General features: G+C 53.2%; 1 protein-coding gene across 3 annotated transcripts in view; it reads right to left on the reverse strand.

The window, feature by feature from the left end:
* Positions 1–5,188: 5,188 nt before the first annotated feature.
* The window catches only part of NXN (nucleoredoxin), a 143,536-nt gene continuing 129,904 nt past the window's right edge, over positions 5,189–18,820 (reverse strand). For 2 of the 3 annotated variants that reach the window (XM_045526164.1, XM_045526166.1), the window contains exons 6-8: positions 11,655–11,834; positions 9,752–9,876; positions 5,189–6,823 (exon numbers count right to left, since the gene is read on the reverse strand). In XM_045526164.1, the coding sequence (XP_045382120.1) occupies positions 6,641–6,823; positions 9,752–9,876; positions 11,655–11,834 (488 nt within the window). In that variant the 3' untranslated portion in view covers positions 5,189–6,640. The remainder of the gene's footprint in view (positions 6,824–9,751; positions 9,877–11,654; positions 11,835–18,820) is intronic. The other variant, XM_045526165.1, reaches the window with a different exon arrangement.

An 18,820-nucleotide genomic window follows, 5' to 3' on the forward strand; every position in this document is an offset into this window, starting at 1 on the left:
CCTTACCAGGTGCCAGGCAGGGTATAGCCAGGGATGTGAGGGCCGGTGCTGATGGTAATCACTGTGTTTACAAGTATCGTGGGAAGGGGGTGGGTGGACAGGAGTATGGGGTGCATTTTAAGCACTGCTTTTGCAACTACAAAGAATAGGGCTGGAGTTGAGGGTGACACGAGAAGTGCAGTTTTCCCACACCCCTCCTGTACAGTGGCTCCTATAATGGTTTGGGTTCCTTGGGAGCCCTTTATTTAGCTGCTTGTTCCAGGGAGGTCAAGAGTTGTCGGTATGACTGGGGAAAACATGTCCTTCCCCCACCTCACCCCCTGCTTTCTTCCCCTTCTGGTTCCCCAGCTCCCGAGTAAAACTTCCTCTTGGGAAAACCAAATGATCAAGCATGAGTCGTGTCCCAGGGAGCAGGGTGGGATTACTTGGCATGTTTGAGGTGAGGGATGTTTTTAGGGATAATGCTCTTTGGATGGCCATGCCCTCCCAGGCTGAGCGGCCTGAAGCTGGTGCCCCTACTCTGGTCTGGGGCTGCCCCGAGCCTCACACAGATGGTTGATGCAAGGGGCCCACGGACTATTCTTGAGACTCCATCCCCAGGAAGGTTTTAGAAAGTAGAAGGGTCCAAAGCCTTTATATTGCACTGGTGCTCACAGAGGCTGGAGTTGAAGAGGACCATACTGTCACCAGCAGGCGCAGTCTGAAAGGCAGCTGGAGAACTCAAATTCATACTACGGCCTATTGGCATTTGGTCTCCCTCAACACCTTGGCGTGCTAAGAAACAGAAGGCACTAAGAGGAAGCTCACATCTTTCCAACATAAAACCAGTCTGTAATTTGTGTCCCTGGGTAAATAAAAATCAGTGAAAGAACATGCCACATACCTTATCCTTGTTTAGAAAAACAAAGCAATGCAAAATACAAATAATTCTAAGCCCATTTTGTCATCCTGGGTACAGGAAAAAGAAATTTCATCTTATTCACCTTATAGCCAATGGCTTCCGTACAATGCCATCTGAGTTCTTTTTGTATATTCATGGGTATGATGTAGGGAGGGGGTGAAAGAGGGGAGGGAGGGAAATTTTCTTTTAAATGACTACAGGGGAGCAAGTGGTTATGTTCTCATTTGCTGAGTGATGTTGGAAAATTGCTATCTTGAATTCTCCTCAATTTTGAAGGCAACATTTGTTCTCACCATTTTCCCAGTAAATAGGAATAAAAACTGAGCAATACATGACAAGAAAAACACTGCTGGGCTGAAAGATAAACACTGTCAGAATGTTGGCCAGGCTCCCCCTTGCCTTTGTGTTGACGCATAGCTGCAATAGCGACTTCTGCCACGAGGTGGCAGGTCACGCCTCAAAACCCTCTCCCAGTACTAAAGGGAGGGGTCGGGATTTTTCCAGGATTTAAGTTGTTGGAAAAGTGGGGAAAGAAGATGGAGTCAAGTCTCCCTCTACCAGGGAGAGCATTCTGCAAGCCATTTGTGCTCGGAGGTATTAAAAGTTGGAGACCCATCCAGATTGTCCCACATAATCTCGGCAGAAGAGTCTGAAGCAGAAGACACTGGAACCAAACCCGAGGAGAAAGTGGAGAGAGATGGGAAGTGGCCGCAGCAGGAGAAACTAGTGTAACTTTTCCCTTTGACGGGAGCCTCTGGGAAAGCTACTCTGGATGAAATGCAGATGTCCAGAAGAGCCTGGAACTCACACCGGGAGCCACCACTTGGCCCTTCGGTTAGTGCTGCAGGGCAGGACAGCTGCCCAGCCACAGCTGCGGGCTCCTCCTTCCTGGTCGTTAAGGTCCAGAAGCTAAGTGGCCCTCTGGGGACTGAGTCCACCCGGGACCTTCTACCACTTGCCCCGGGATTATCAGCAACACCAGATGTCCCCACCATCCCAGCTGGGCTGCATGTAGCTCCACTTTGGCCATTCCACCACACGGAGACCCCACAAACAGCACCCGAGGTCCATGGCTGGCGCTGGAAACCCCCAGCTGTGCTGTGGGGCCTGGGGCTCCCTCGGGAACAGACCTGACTTGGACTTACCTTTTTTTGTTTTTGTTTTTTCTTAAGGAAGCACTCATGTACCGTTTTTAAACTTCAAGATCTTATTTCCTCTACTTTCATCAGTGTATGTGCAAATGTAATAAGCTGGAAGCCAAATGAATGGGTGAGCTGGCTTATTGCTTTGGATGACTTAGTGTCAGAACCAAGGAACCATGTTACATTCGAGCAGCTGAGACAGCAGCTGCGAGCCAGGCCCTCCCTTGCTGGAAGCCTCAGGAAGTGCTGCTGACACAACAGCCAGGGATGACTGAACATCTGAGTGTGTTATGGATGGGATGGGTTCTGTTCTTACTGTGCTCTCAATATTGTTTGTAGGGAAGAGCTACTTTTTTCAGTAGGAACTTCAGAGTCGGGGTGGGCCATTACCAAAGTCGCTGCTTCCTCAGAATGCAGGAGGGGAACAAAGGCTGGGGACAGGAAGGAGCCGATGGCTGCAGGTCTGGCCTCTCAGCCTCCTCCCTTGGCCTCCCTTGCACCGCTGAGAGGTGAAGGGAGCACATACTAACTGCAAGCCTGCAGAGTGGCTCTTGATTGGTTGGGGACTTCCATGTCCCCTGATGTCCAAAGGAGATTGATTTTGGCGGCCCTGGGTCTGAAGATCATGTCTCCTACTGTATCCTGGTTCTAGGACGAGTGGGTGACTTACGTGTGTAAGGCGCGAGCACCCGTGAATCCAGACCTGAGGCTGGCTCTGCCTGCTTCAGGCTGCACATTTTGCCTATAGGCCTGGGGACAAAGGCTTTCATGAGTTGGTACATTATTTAATGGAAATCCAGCGGTCCCTCAGGATAAGTTCCACCCAACCCTACTAACACACTTCCTGGCTTCGGAAGTTTTCCAAAGCACCAAGGGCGTGAGACACACTTATGCCTTGAAAAACGACAGTAAGCACACTTACCTGTGTGCTTTCACAGAGGACACACCCCTGGAGCACCCTTGTGTCCTGTCCCCCACAGGATAAGAGGGCATGAGGCAGAACCAAGATAAAAGCCTTGTTTCCTGCAAAATACTTCGCCCTTCACACATGCTCACAGACCATTACCGCTAATAATGAAGCTAATAGTCAACAGCTATTTGTCCCCAAAGAATTTGTCCTTAAGCAGCCTGCTTGGAGGAAAGCAGGGTGTGTGTTCTTGTCACTGTGAGCATCGGCAATGAGGGCTCTAGGTAAGGTGTTCACTTCTTCAATATAACCACTGCGGGGCAAATGTAAAAGATCTTCCCGAGCTCGGGGTCCCCAGGTCAGTCCTTGGTTCCCAAGGCAGCCCCCAGAGAGAAGCTGCAGGGGACACTCCTGAGCCTCTGTGGGCCCACGTGCAGCCTATACCATGATGGCATTCCATGTCAGTCGTATCAGGAGCCCAAGCATGGGCCTGCCCAGGGTGGCCAGGGCAATGGCACTGGGAACAGAGCATGCCTGTACCTGTGTGGTTCAAGGGAGCAGGACCAGGCGCTCAGGTCCCTCCAGGGCCACCATCCCGAGTGCCCAGCATTCTACACGTGTATCCTCCCTAAGCTAAACAGTGCAGCACCATGTTTGGTCCCACTGATCCATTCTCAAGCCACACCCTGTGTCTGTCATTTCAGAATTCAGTTTGCTGCTCTGGAAAGAGGCAGGCGGAAGGGAGAACAGCTTTTCAGTGTCTTTAATTAGGCAACAGGAAAAAACAAAGTCTGGCTGAAAATTACCACTAAAAGCTTGGCTGATGCCAAAACGACTGGCTCCCTGTGCTCGGGTAAGTGATAGCCATTGATTTCAAGGACACACTGGGGGGAGGGGGGGGCAACACCTCACTACTGGAAAAGAAGCTGGTTTTCATCTGCCCACTGTACGTGGCAATCCCGAAGGCACACCCTTTTTCTTAAACAGATTTCTAATGTTGGGAGACTTGTAAAAAAAAAAAAAAATCTCATTTCTGTTGTGAGAATAGGTGGAATGGGATCTGGAAGTCATTGTGGTGAACACAAATCTGGGAACCCTAGGGTGGCATTTTTACAGCCACCTTCCTGCTCAACCTCCAGGGCATGGTTTCCCTGGCTGCTGGCGGAAGCCCTTGAATATGTCACAGCTGGTGTTTTAACCTGCTTCTAATTAGCAACATGAATTTTAAGGTATTTTAGAGCTGCTTGGTAGGAATTATCATGCCACCCACTTTGTCTGCATCAATAACCTTTAAGGTCTCTCGCACTGTCAAGAAAGGGATTAATTATTTCACTGACACTCAAGAAGTGATTCTTCCCTAATGTTTTCCCCCAACGTAGTCAGTAGATAAACCTAAACCTCTTTAGTAAACCTTCCCCCGCTGACCTTAACAAACCTACACGTCTGCCCTAAGAAGGGAATTCTGGTGTCAAGGATCCAGTTTGACATAGTGGCTGGTAGTTCGGAAGAGTCAGCTCAGGACAGGCCACCAAAGTATCACAGATGATCTAATTTTTCTGTTGCAGTGACTTTAGTGCAACTCCTCCCTGGACTTTGTCCTTCTGCCCCCAAAGATGAGTATTTGCTAAGAGAGACCACCTTTTCTCCAAGGCCATTACAATCTGGGGCATGGACAGAAATCCTGCCCATCTCTCAAAGGGACGTTGGCCTCATCTTGTACCCCCACCCAGCCCGCCTCCTAAGGAGGACATTGGCAGAGTTCCAGAGAAGCCTCTAGCGCTAGGATAGAGCCAGGTTTACAGGTCTCCACCGTGCCCCATTCTTCACGGGGAGACCCATGCATGCTTCCTTGTGTTTCCCCAAGCAGCTCTCTCAGGCCTCAGAGCACCTGGCTCCCCTGTAGGGAGGGAATGAGCAAGAATGTCCACAGCGATGTGTGTAATCCAGGGACTCGCCCTCCATCAAGGGCCACGTCAAACCAGGAGACATGGTGGCTTGATGGGAGCTCCAGGAAGGATCTGCCTCTGGCGCTTTAATCCAAATGAGCATCCCTGTTTTTAGCAACCAAGAGGATCTGACAGATGACTATGTTAGGTCTTGGGCTTCTCAGAAATTCTGGAACACAGCTACCAGCTATCAGTCAAAGTCAAGAGGTTCTCTCTGTCCCCCACTCCCCTGTCCACCCTCTAGCAGATCAGAGCAGCACAGGCGAAAAAGAGGACAGGAAAGGCCACGTGGTTGATAATGTCCAGAGATGCCTGCTTTATTTCTTACTAGGTGGTTGCATTTCAGGCTGGCAACATCAAATAACAGTCTAATTACCAACTATTTTGTACCTCCGAACTACAAATCAACAATCCAATTCGGCAAGGAAAAACAGTGTCAACAGCTTACTGGGGGGCTAGGTTTTCCAAATAAATGGTTTTGTTTGGCAGAGCGCTGAGTGCTGAGCAGTAAGGCCCAGGACTGTTTAAAGACTCTGACACCTGACTGACTGAGGAGGACAAAACCCCGTGAGTACCTCGGCCAAAGCCCTCCACGCCAGGTCCTAAGAACAGAGCAATTGTTTCCCTTTTTATGGTCACTTCAGTCCAAATAAGAGGCCAAGCTATAATACCTGGGCTTAGCAGAGGGGTTCCACGCCCTCTGTCCTCACTCTCACCCCAGGGCACAGCTCCTTCTGCCATTTCTTAGGAAAAAGTGAGGCTTCTGGTAGTTTCTTGTCTCTTTTTAGTTATGCTTTGAAAAGAAAAGAGAATGACAGGGGTAACCAAAGGTGGGCACAGGCACCTCGGCAGAGGTCCAGTGGCCTCAGGCACAGAGCTGGGCTGAGTGAGAGGTCTGTGCTGGCCGGGCCGTGCTCCTCTGAGAACTCAGGGCTGAGTTTCTTGGACGGTGTCCAAGGGGAAGAATTCGTTAACAAAATTCCAAGATAGTGGGAGCTGTTCATATGAACAGCAGAAACTCGGGGAAGGTCAAGATCAAGGAAAAAAGAGATACAAGGAAGGAATGAGGAGCTCATATCACACAGGAGCCCAATAAAAGTAAGCAGTTACTATAGGAACCATTACCTTAGCTACTTGTTTTTCTCACCAAAAAGACCCCATAAGCTTCCTTTTAGGTTTGGAATGCCCTGCCCAAGAACACACTGACAAGCTGCTGTTTTCCCCTCAGACCAAGAACCACTACATCGTTTAGAAAAGGACAATCTCACCAATGGCTCTAAGCTGATGCCTAGTGAGGCCACAGCCCCTTCTCTGCTCCAGCTGCATGTCTGTGTGTCACCGGGCAGTGCCGCGTGGCTGTCCCAGGCTCTGTGTGTGTGCTGGCACCAGAGTCAGAGCCCCGATCCGTCATCCCTTCACGCTCACTCTGCTGAAGAACACCCTGGCAGGTCCTTCACCAAGAGCTGGTGACTTTGAGAGAGTGACGCAGTCCAGTTCTGGCCAGGTGGTACCATCCTCGGGATCCCAAGCAGAGTCTCCAAACACGGTGGGTTCTGCTGCTGCTGGGAGGATGCGCACCCTGGGGTGTTGGCTGAGGAGTTAATGCAGAAACAAGGCACCACAGAGAGGTTGGACACTGGGTTGAGTGATTTGGGACACGCTGGAAAAGTCCAAGGGTGGAGGGAAGGAACAGGGGGAGAAGAAGACTGAGTTTTAAATAACGTCCCAGGAGGCCGCAGCCCCACTAGATGGGCTCTGGTTTGAGCTTTTCTGCTAGGAAGTCATTCACAAAGGCCTCCACGATGGCAGGGGTGATCTCCTCCACGTCCATCACGTACTTGGCCCGGGCCGACATGTCCAGTATGGTGAGCAAAGGGGCAGCCTCGGGCAGGTTGGTGTAATCTCGCAGGGAGTCAGTCATGTCATCCTGAGGTCACCAGAAAGGAGAGAGAACCAAGAAATTTTAAAGACGGCAGAGAGTCCCCCTGGGCCCGGTCTCCCCAGATGGGACGGAAGCAGGACCGCTCTGTCACCCTGAAGAGCAGGCTCCCCTCGAGGAGAGGTGTGCTTTTAAAATGAGGAGCAGGGGACCCTGCCCTGCCTTGGGGAAGGGGAGGCTGCTTTGTAAATTTCTCTCTCTGCATCTTCCAAACCACCAGATTAGCATGAATGCAACTTTAACGTGTCCTCTGTTTTTTAAAACTGTGACATCCTTTGATTGCTTACTTTTGCAACCAACTCTCAATTATTTGCAGCCCCACTGTGGATTATCTGAGGCCAATCTGGACTTACCTGTGGAATGTTTTTAAACAGAAACAGCTCTCTGCCTCTGCCCTAACCCCCTGGTTTCAGGGAGGGCACGGGTTGCCCAGCCGGCCAGTTCAGAAGGAGGCTACTTAAGCTCCGTGCCAGTTTACAATAATTTATCAGACATTCCCAGCAGCTGTCCAGGTGAATTTCCCTAATATCAGAGATAGCCTTATTCAAATAGAAAGGCAAACACAGAAATCCGAAGACAAGGAGAAAGGATTTGTAAGGGAGCAAACATTTGAGACTACCTTTCCCGCTGTGGACTCCCATTGGAGAATAAAAGAAAATGAACTCAACATACCCACTCTGAGGTTGTTCACTGTAAAATGCACAATGTTCCAAACTGAATGGGAAAACTTGAGCCACCCTGCAGAGAAAGGGCTCGGGAAATTCCTGGCCTTAAATGGTGGGAGCTGGAGGCATGAAATGTACAGCTCACCGGTTTCTGAGACACACACACTCCTTTCTCAAAAGGCAAACTTTTAGGAAGGTTGTTAGTGAGGATGGTTCTCCCCACCTCCACCCCCCGAAACAGCGAGCACTTCCCAGCAGTGCTGGCTGGCCCTACATCCCTGGCCCTCTTCACCCAGCCCAGGCCCTCCTCGGGGGCCAGTAACAACTCCTCATGAAACACACAGACACTGTACGTCCGACTCCCATCCAGAGGCCCAGACCAAGCCAAGCGCTCCGCTGCCTCCCCTCCCGGAACCCTCTGCGCAAACCATGGGCAGATGAATATCAACGCCTGTTAAGGCTTTGGAAGGGATAACTCCTGCCTGTCAGAGGGGACAGGATCAAGACAGGAACAAGCCCCCCCCCACCAACCCTGGGTCGGAGGGGCTCAGTTAGCGCCTGACATGCCAGCTCCCTGAGCCCACCTCCTTCTGTGTCGCCTTGCTTCATGGACAGAGAAATGGAAAAGCCACCACGAGCATGAGCCCAGGTGACGTGCACAGGAAGAACACGTGGCCAGGTGGGGAATTAGAGCAGCGGATGACACAGGCTTCTCTGTCCAGCTTGCTGGCCCGGGAGCCTTCTTCCTGCGCCTGCCCATCCTCGTCCCTCTAGGTCTAAGCGGGTCATTTGTGAGAGCACAGGGACAGGAGGAGGAAGAGCACTGCTTCTGGAGTCACACTGACCTCGCATCAGTATCCTTTCAGCTACCGGCTTACTGTGTGACTTTGGCAAGTCACTTCTCTGAGCCCAGATCTCACCCCCTGCAAAATGGATTTAACCACACTACACGCTGGGCTGATGTAAGGGGAGACTGAGCTGAGCTGCCAGCACTCCCAGCCCAGCGAACGGCCTCCAGGCAGTCCCTCCCCCTCTCCTCTGTGAAGCAGGACAATGGTTATTTCCCAGCCAGAGAGGCAGGAGCAAAGGAGCTCCTGCAGGTGAAGTGCTTGGCTTGGAGCCTGATACATAGAAAACCTGCAAATGCCCCTTTTCAGATGCATTTCTAAAGCTCCTGCCCCCACCCCACACTCAGCCCTTTCTGTTCTGCACCCATCTTTTCTCTGGGCCACTCTGCAGGGGTTAGAGTTTAATAAATTCAGAGCAGCTCTGTTGTGCTTTGTGTGGGGTAGCTAGTGTGGCCGAGGCAGGGCCTGTGAACCTCCTTTGTTTCCCTCCACCCCAGGGCTGAGCAGGCGACTTGAGCTGCTTTCCAGGGGCCCAGCGGGAGGAGTAGGGGCGCCTATTGAGGAGGTGATGAATGGGTGGTTCAGGGTGCCTGGCCCCACCGCCTGTCTCCTCTGTGCCTCTCCCAGGATCCAAACGCAGCGTGAAATGAGCAAGGGGCTCTGACCAACTGGAGGTACGGATGTGGACCTAGCGCAGGGGCGGCTGCAAAAAGTGTTGATACCAGCTTACGGGGGGCACACGGGTTGGGTGGGAAGGTGGTGGAGCATGCACAGAGCGGGGCTTCTGGGGTTGGGGGTGGGAATGAGCAGAGCCACCTTGCAGCGAGGCCGTGTCTTCGGGGCAGAGCGTCCCACACCCGGGTGGGCCAGGCACCTGCTGGAGATGGCTCCACCAAAGGGCCCGCCTTCTCACCCTGTGAAAGGCCCCCACCCCAAACCCCCTCGGTCCAGCCCAGCTGGGGGCCTCCCGAGGGACAGTCTGGGGTGAAAGAGACTGGGAATGGCAGCAATTTCCAACCTCAGCACTCTCCCTGGGTTGGCCGGAGCCAAAATCCCTGCAATGGGATAAACCCACTTGCAGGCTGGTGGGGAGGGACTAACAGAGCCGACCCTTTGTAAAGCCTCAAAGGCCTGGTTCTGACCCAGCGCCAAGGGAGTGCGCGTGGATCACGGAGCTGTGGCTGCTGCTCTCGGTGGTGGCTTGGGTGGAACAGTGAGAAACGGGAAGAGGCAGCAGCAGGGGCAGGAAACGGCTCTCCACGGCGAATGACACACCTTTCCTTGCCACATTTGCCTGTGGGCTCCCCCAGAGTCACAGTCACCCTGGGGCTGGTACCACTCAGGTCCTAGAAGTCCCCAGCTGAGCCAGCCCTGCCCAGGCCCAGCCCTTCCTTCCTACTCACCTCCCCAGCTACAAAGAATAGAAGTGGCGCCTCTTCCTCTTTGGCTTTGTACTTGGCAATGATTTTCTCAGCTATTGGCTGAATCAACTGCTTGGCTGCCTCGGACTCTCCGTCATCCTCAGAATCTGTGATAGGGAGACAGAAAAAGACAAATAGGAACACTGGCTTGTGGAACAATGGCATTCCCTGAGCAGGCCTGGGCCCAGGGCCTGAGCTGCAGACACACTCATCTGCGTACCCCCTGAATGGAAAAAGAACGTCCCCTCGGACACAGGCCATGCCTTCTGCGTGCACGAGCGTGCCGCACACCTGTGAACACATGCATGTGCCGGTTCTAGCAGCAAAGCACACTGGCACAGCGCCCTCCTGCACCAGGCCCGCCAGGAACAACCCGCCTCACTGAGCAGCACTGATAGCGCTTTTCACTGAACTCCTCACTAACCAGGACCTGGAGCCCTGGTAGTTTCTCTCTCAATCACAGAATGAGAAGCCATGACCAGGGACTTCCACCTCCTAGTGAAAATGGCAGAAGAACTGGCGGTGAGGGGGTGAGGACTGTGGTCCGGTCAGCGGCTTTGATGGCGAGGGGGGCACGACCCTGGGACTCACCTGGGAGGGGTCGGCTGACTGCACGGGAGAACGCCCAGCCCCGCTTTGGGCATCCCTTGCCTCGGTGAAACGGCAGGGCAGGGCAGCCACCCACCGGGCCCTGGGCTCGCTTGCTGAAACCCGCACCCGAGAGCAAGAGCAGCACCCCCAAGTGGCAAAAGCAGGGAAGGGGAGAGCAGGCTCCTGCAGAGGGATTTCACCCAGAAATGCCCAAGAGCTCTGCCGTGTGCACAGAGACTCCCCAGGACACACCCGGGGCCCACACCTGGGCTGCACAACTGGCTCTTTCCACTTCCACATCTACAGATGGCCATGAGGTTCCCAATTGTCCCTGGGCTCAGCATTGTTTCCCGGCCGGCCCCAGGGTGTGGTTGTGTGAGCCTGCAGCAGGCAGGACAGCCCCATGGCGAATGATGCCCCTAGGCCACCTCTGGGTGGGGGGCCTTCCTCCCCCAAGTGCAGAACCAGCCAGTACCCTCAGTTTACTGAAGAACTCCCCTGGGTCTGCAGACTGGCTCCTCTCCTAGGGGACCCCAAACCAGACCTCCAGACAACAGGTATAGGAGCTGCACATGCCTGGCCCTCAGTGAGGTGGGGATGGCAGTGCCTCAGCCACAACCTTACTACCGTCATCATAAGTCGGAGGGGAGCAACAAGTCCCAAGGCAGAGTCCCAGGCGGCCTTGGCCACCTACTGCTCAGTTTGCAAAAGGAACTAGTGTCATCCCAGGGGGCTGCAGGGAGTCTAGAGCGGATGCTGCTGTGTCCTCCTGCCCAGGCTGAGCACAGCCACCCAAGGAGCACCAGAGAGAGTGGGACAGGACACTTGAGAGGTGCAGTTGAGGATGGCTGGGTACGTGTGTGTATGTGTGTGTGTATGTGTGTGCGCGTGTGTCCTGCAGCAGTTCATCAGAGCACAGAGGATCAGCAGGAGCAGCCTCAGGTGAGCCGTGGCCAGAGGGGGGCCAACCCCGCCCCCAGCTGCTGTGTACAGCCCCGCCTCTTTCCAACAATGGTTCTGTTCAGGGGGGCCCAGGGCACCCTCCCAGCCCGACCTATCCTGCCCAGCTGGCAGCCGGGGAGCAGGAGGAAGGAAGGCAGCAGCAGCTCCCAGAACACCTCCCACAGGGGCGAGCCATGAATAAATCATTGGGGTCAAAAGCAAGGCTGCTGGGATGAGACAAAGGCCCAGGCTGCACCGTTAGTGATGGGAACAAGCTGCAGGGACAGGCACCTCCCAAGTGAGGTCCATCCTGTCCCATGTCCCCCCACTGGGGCCTGGCTGAGCTTCATACCTACAAAAAGGACGAGGCAGGGGCCCTCGTTGAGCTGCACAGCGTTGGAGTCAGAGAGCTCCAGCACGGGCTTGGGGTGCCAGGGGAACTCCCTGCAGTCCTCGTCATTGAGCACCTCCACCCGGCCCTGCCGCGTGATCACCTCGCCCTGCGGGTCCAGCACGATGAGCGTGGGGATGCCTGCAAGGGAGAGAGGGCGTGGCCGCCGGCCTGGGGCAGCAGGTCCTCCCAGCAGGAGGGGGCCAGCTCCCCTTAAGACTCCAGGTCTGGAACTGGAAAGCCCTGGGCTGAATCCAAGCTCGGCCACTAAGAGCCTGGAATTCCCTTGGGTCTGTGTGTGACCCGAGCAAGTCGCTTTGCCCTCCTGAGCATCAGTATCCTCGGCTGCAATCTGGTGAATGTGCTGTGGTTTCTGCCTTATCCTGCTGCGCACAGCTCGACGAGGGGAGGCATTTAAAAAACTTGGCACAGGGTCTTGGCACATCAGAGCAGTTGATCACTGCTGGCATCCTAAAGAGATGCCAAAGACACAAAGATTCCCCCCGCCATGTGCAGAGAGTCCAAAATTGAACCGAGGTAGTGGAATAACCCATGCAGTGTACTCACTATAGACACACAAACCAGCACAAAGCCACCGATGTGACCGGAATCCTCACATCGGCCGCGATGAGCGCAGGAGACCCAGTGCAGGGGAAGAGCCTGGGCTGGGGCAGCAGGACTGGAGGGGAGGACAGCTGGCTGCAGCCCTGCTGCTGGGGGAGGCTCTGAGGGGGACGGTGCACAGAGGAGGCAGTACACTGGGGCCCCAGGCTGGGGTGAGAAGGCACCATGAAGCTCGCCTGCAAACCACCCGCACCCCAACCACAAAACGTCAAATGGAAACTCAGAGGACACCCTCTCCTGAGTTAAAGCCCAATTTGGGGTTTCCACCTCCCCACTCTTTGTACCCCACTCCCCACTGCTTCTCCTCCAGAGAGGGTTGCGCCCCCACCAACCACAGCCACAGAGTCAGCCCCAGCCCTGCCCTTTGGGGACATTTGTCTCTCCAATGGCAACCATCCCCCCCTATACTCGCTAGACGCCTCCCCCCACCCCCCGGGGCCGACCAGAGCTTGCATTTTATATGAAAGCCAGAGCAATTTAATATTTATAGATTCCAAAGTATTCGGTCAGTAATTTGCTCCACTGATATTTTACTTCTCTGTGGGGGGGATGCCAAGGTACCAGAAATGTGGCCCTGGTGTTTTGTAACCTGCCGCGGCAACCGGCACAGCAGGCTGGCAGTGGCGGGCCTGTCTGCCAAAGGAATGAACGATCCATCATGTTCACACCTATTACAAGACGTGGCTGGATGTGTCAGGAGACAGGTCTGGAGAGAAATGGACTCCTGAGGACTGCCACTCCCACCGCGTCACATGTGAGCCACAGCGCTGGGGCCTTTCACATGCGCTCAGTGCTGGGTGGGACTCCCGAGAAGGTGTGCGTCGTTGGGGCATGTCCAGCCTCATCCTAACAGATGCACTTTCTGCCCTGAAGGCCTGGGCCCCATCAAGCGTGTGCCCATCTCTGAGGGTCAGGGGCTGGACTTGAGGCAGCAGCCTGAAGGGGACCTGGCCAGCCAGCTACAAACACGTGCCTCTCCATTGCCACTCCCTGATCTCAAAAATGCCTCGGCAAGGTTCTTTCGGCAGGGCTGGGGTGCTGCTGAAACTGAGCACTTGTGAGTGCTGGGGGGAGCTGGAGCCTGCCCACCGCCACGATCACACACAGCAGCAGGCCTGGGCGTCCCCACTGCGGATGCCGAGTCGGGCTGTGGAGGACAGGCAGGCACAGAGCACAGCGAGGGGAGGGGAAGCACGGCGAAGGCGAGAAGTGCCGCACTCTCGCCAAGCGGCTACTCTAAGGGGCCTTCTCTGTTCCGTGGCCACTGCCTCTTTCAAGTCCATGCCTGTGGGGCCCGGGACAGCAGGGCAGGGGCACGGAGCCCCCACCTCGCTGCTGAGGAGTCCTCAGCTGATTCCACCAAGGAACAGTTCCTCTGGGCCCATGTCTAATAGCCCAGGACACCGGGGTACACAGGGTCGGAGACCATGATAAGCAGAAACCAACTCTACGCAATAACCACAGTCAGATGTGGACCCCAAGAAGCCACCTGTTTTTGGCACCTGGACAGGGGGAAAGCATCTATGTCCACTGTGCCCCTCAGCTCGTCTTGGTTGGCTTGTCCTTGAAAAAGGGATCGCGCCTGTGCTGTGTATCTGCTCTGTGCTTGGCACAGCCACCTGGCAAGGCCACCCAGCCAGCCAGTGGTCACGCTGGGACAGGAGACCTGGTCTGCCCGCTGCAAATGAAAAAGGAGCAGCCATCGCTGCTCTGCTTGACCCTGTGTCCCAGTGTGGGTGGCTGGGGTGGCTGGGGAAAGCACAGCTGGGATTCCAAGGAGGATCCAGGCAAGTCACTTACCCTCTCTGAGCTGCATTCCCACAGCTGCCAAACGGGGATAATGACAGTTTCCTACCTTATTTGGCTGTTGTGAGGAATAAGCAAGACATAAGCATAAAATGTTTTTTAGTAGAGTACCTGGTATACACTAAGTGTTCCATGAGTATTAGCTATTATTACACATCAGTTCATTATTTTTAAAAACCATCCCTAAGTCGACCATTTGGCTCACGAGAAGGCAGAGGTCCAGAAGACTGGGACTTTGCTCTAGTGAGATCAACAGAAACCTCCATGCTGGGCTGCAAAAACTTAGCTAAAGAAACAGAAAACAGAGACAATGTCAACACCACAGTGAGAGTTCCAGTAACAGTGTGGTGTCTGTCAGTGTGGGGTTGGCGTGCTGTTACTTCCACCATCCCAAGCTTAACTTGTGGGCTTAGAACATATACTCTGTGTTCCTAGAGAGGGCTCAGCCCCACGTCCCCTGCCCCGAGACACGAGCAGTGCCTGAGAATCCCTCTCACCATCTCCCTCAAAACACAGAGAAGAAAGAACAAGGCCTAAGAAGTCAGCTCCATGCTCCTTCCTCCTGAGACGAACCTATTTGTGAGTATTTAAAACAATCTCAAAGCCACGCATAATGAGACTGTCCAATTAGTTTGGTGGCTTTTCTACTCCCAAGGAAACAGGGAGTTTCGGAGGAGGTGGGAGGGGAGGGGGCCGGGGGAGGAGCCAGGCAGGGCTGTGACCCAGCCTTCTCCATGTCTGGATGGCAACATGACCTGGGGGGTTGGGAGCAATTCCCCAAAAACTGCTGGGAGCTGGGAGGAGTAATGGCAGCAAAAGCAGATGCCGGACCAGGAAGAGCAGGTTAGGGGACGTCAACAGGCAAAATATTATGTGCTCATGAAAATGGTTGTTGTGAAGACTATAGCAACTTAGAAAATGTTTGCACTATTTTTCTGTTTTTTTTGAGACAGGGTCTTGCGGTCTTGCTCTGTCTCCCGGGCTAGAGTGCAGTGGTGTCGTCATAGCTCACAGCAACTTCAAACTCCTGGGCTCAAGCAATTCTCCTGCCTCAGCCTCTTGAGTAGCTGGGACTATAGGCCCATGCCATGACACCAGGCTAATTTTTCTATTTTTAGTAGAGACAGGGTCTTGCTTTTGCTCAGGCTGGTCTTGGACTCCTGGTCTGAAGCAATCCTCCTGCTTCGGCTTCCCAGAGTGCTAGGATTATAGGCATTAGCCACCGTGCCCAGCCTACACTACATTGTTAAGTAAAAAATGCACAACACACAGTTCTGTGATTTACGTACGTCACAACCATGCATGCGTGTGGGCAGAGGGCAAAAGGGACGCAGAAAAGTGAGAACAGTTGTGCTGGGAAAGCAGGAAGGTAGGTAAGGTAAGAGAGACAGAGGTATATTTGGGTTTTCTTAATTGGAGTCATAATTAATGCATTAACATAAGATGAAAATCAGAACTGAAGGGCAAGGCTGGGCATGGTGGCTCATGCCTATAATCCTCATCCTCGTGGCTCCTCCAAACTTTCCCTTGCCTAGACAGTCGAGGAGAGGAAGAAAGCAGCTGTTGTGGGTGGTGAAGCTCGGACAAACCCCAGGGGAGGTCACAGGATGGACCTGGACCTAAGAACTCGGCTGGCAGGTCCAACAGCTGCCCAGGCAGGTGCCTGTGTCAGGGGACAGGCATCGAAGACAGTTAGGGCAACATTCCCATAATACAGAAAATCTAGAAACCACCAACTGTCTATCAACAGTGGAGTAGATAAATAAACCTCGGTACAGTCATACAATGAAATACTTTTGGGCACCCAAAAATAAATGCACTAGGTATAAATATCAACAGGGATAAATCATGAAAACATAATGTTTAGTGAAAAAAGCAAGTAGCAAAATTGTATTACAGTATGTCCGCATTTTAAGCCAGATTCTAAAAGACTCAGCCAGCAACAGTATATATTATTCATGGGTTCACATACACATGCGGTGAAAATGTGCAAACAGATTACAAAGACGCACACTAAGCCCTCGGGAGTGCTTCCCCAGGGACGAGGCAGGGGCAGGGAGCAGGGTGAGGACGCCTCACCTTTGGGGCCACGCTCCCCTTCACTTGTACTTTACATACCTGGGAAAAATGTCAATTCTGAGTGGCGGCCACATGGGCATTGATTACATTACTTACTGTCCTTTCCTGCTTTTTTCTTTTCTGTGCTCTCAAAATTAAACAAGACACGCAGAGCAGAATACCGAAGCTGCCGGGCAGCCCCGGCCTGCCCTCCCCAGCCCCACGGGCGGTTCCCGGTGGCCTGTGCCGACCCTTCAATACTGAGGTTCGTCTGGGAAAAATACCAGAATCCGCCCCTTGCTCTCTACTGATGGAAACACACAATCTGCAAGTGTTTTGTTTTTATATAAACAGATTCTGCCTCAAATCCATTTTTTGAAAGGGGCAAGGAAGAGGGCAAAGGCAGGGAAAGAGAGGAGAAAGGAGGGAGATAGGAGAGGAAGAAAGGAAAAAGGGAAGGGGGCAGAAAGAACAGAAGGAGAAGGACAGAATGGGAGAAAGAGAAACAGAGATGGTGCCAGGAGAGCAGAGGGCCCTCACCCAGGCCTCCCAGCCACCAGGCTAAAGCGGCCGGCCTGTCCCCCACCCCCCACCCTGCCCCTCTGGGCCCCACACAGCCCTGAGGCCGTCTGTGCTGCCCAAAGGCGGGAGGGGGGGAAGGGAGGGTAGGGAAGGGAACAAAGCCAGCTGGGGCCCCTAGCCCAGGGGAGTAGGGGCTCTAAGCTGCCCTGCAAAGAGCACGAGTCCTCTGACAGCCCAGGATTACTTAGACAATGGCAAATGGGATTTGCCTTTTGCCAAATGTGTCTAAATGGTTTCCTTAGAAAGGCAATTTTAAACAGCTTACAGGGCTACAAATTCTGCAGTCTGCACAAAGCGCTGGGAGTGGGAGGCCCAAGGACCGCTATGCCCATGGTGAGCTCCAGTGGCCCCGTGAAGACGCTGGGTCACACACTATGGGAGGTCCAGAGCATAGAAGGGAGCCGGCTGCCAGGCCGACAGCAGCAGCAGGACTTTGGCCTCACCAAGGCTGCAGCAGGTCCTGCCGCCCTGGGCAAGGGATGACCCCAGGGCAGCACCTCAACATCCTGAGTAGCCCCCACCCCACAAGCACCTCCACCAACTGTCAGCATTGGCAAGGCCTCCTGCACTCTGCGTGGCGATACCTGGGATTCAGGGAACTCTGAGTCCAGCTCCCGACACACTCATGGAGTCCAGGTTCTTTCTGCATCACCCACTTTCATCCGAGCCTGTCCGGAGAACACAGGTCTGCGCTTGTGTGCCTCCACACACAGCGATGCGACTGTCAGATCAAGCTCGCCCTTGCTATGAGGCCAAAGACAGGCCAGGTGGAGGCGGCTCTCCTGGGTGCAGGCAGGGGAGTGTCCCTGGGGCTGCTCTGTAAAAGCGTCTTCATCACAACCCGCCAGGAGGAAAGACAGAAAGAAGAGTGAGAGCCCCGTACACAGGGACAGTCACAGGGGCAGGAGCCCTTCCAGGGACAGCCCTGCAGGACTGCTGAAAACGACACTCAGACAGCCAGAAACCTGCAATGACTGCGTGTGTGTGAGTGTGTGTGTGTGTGTGTCTACACATACCTATAAACACACCAGCTGAATGACTTTGGTTGAAACCACAGAGGCACACAGAAGCTCCGAAATCTTCAGAATTCAATAAAAAATAACTGTCAGAGTTGTGTGATACTATGAAGAGTATGAAAGAACACACACTTCCTTCAATTTCAAAAGCATTTAGAGCTAGACTGACAACATTTAAATATCCTCAGAGGCAAAGAAAACCAAAATCCAATCAAGGGATGGCAGGGCCTAGGGAGGAGTCGCCAGTTTCCAAGACTAGCAGAATTCAGAAATGACACCAGTCAAACCAGCAATGTGAGCTATAAGGACCGTGAACGTGAGACCACCACCTACCTGGAGGGCAGGGGTACAGCACCACGAGCAGGGCCACCATTGCAGACGTTCTTACACAACCTCCATGCTCTGGCACGGTGCTCCCAAAATGGTATCATTGGAATGATATAATTACTTCCTTAATAAGTGAGGATCTTTCAAACCTAGAAGATCTATAGAATTAAGTTTAGAAATACAACTGAAGCTCATGGCATTAATGTTTTTGCGTGTCAAGAAATCCATGCAGCCAGGCACAGTGGTGGCACATGCTGTAGGCCCAGCACTTCGGGAGGCTGAGGCAGGAGGATCGCTTGAGCCCAGCAGTTTGAGGTGACAATGAGCTATGACTGGGCCACTGCACTCCAGCCTAGGCAACAGAGGGAGACCCTTTTTCTGAAAAGAAATAATAATAAAAGAAATAACAAAAGAAGAAATTCATGCCTATTTGGTATTTAACTTCAGTGTTTGTTTTTAAGAGAATGTGGCCTATCAGAGTAACAGGTCCGTCCTTTGACTCCAATATTAAAATATATAACTGAGAAATTGATTCAGACTTGTGACTTTTAAGCTGAAACCCTACTAACAGTGCTGCCACATTTAAGAGAATCTAAGAATCACCATATTTATATTTATTTTACTGGAGTTAGCAGGCTTACTTTTTTTTTAGACAAGGTCTTATTCTGTCAGCTGGGCTAAAGTGCAGTAGAATCATCATAGCTCACTATAACC

Source organism: Lemur catta, chromosome 15, assembly GCF_020740605.2.
Source record: "Lemur catta isolate mLemCat1 chromosome 15, mLemCat1.pri, whole genome shotgun sequence".
Classification (NCBI taxonomy): domain Eukaryota; kingdom Metazoa; phylum Chordata; class Mammalia; order Primates; family Lemuridae; genus Lemur; species Lemur catta.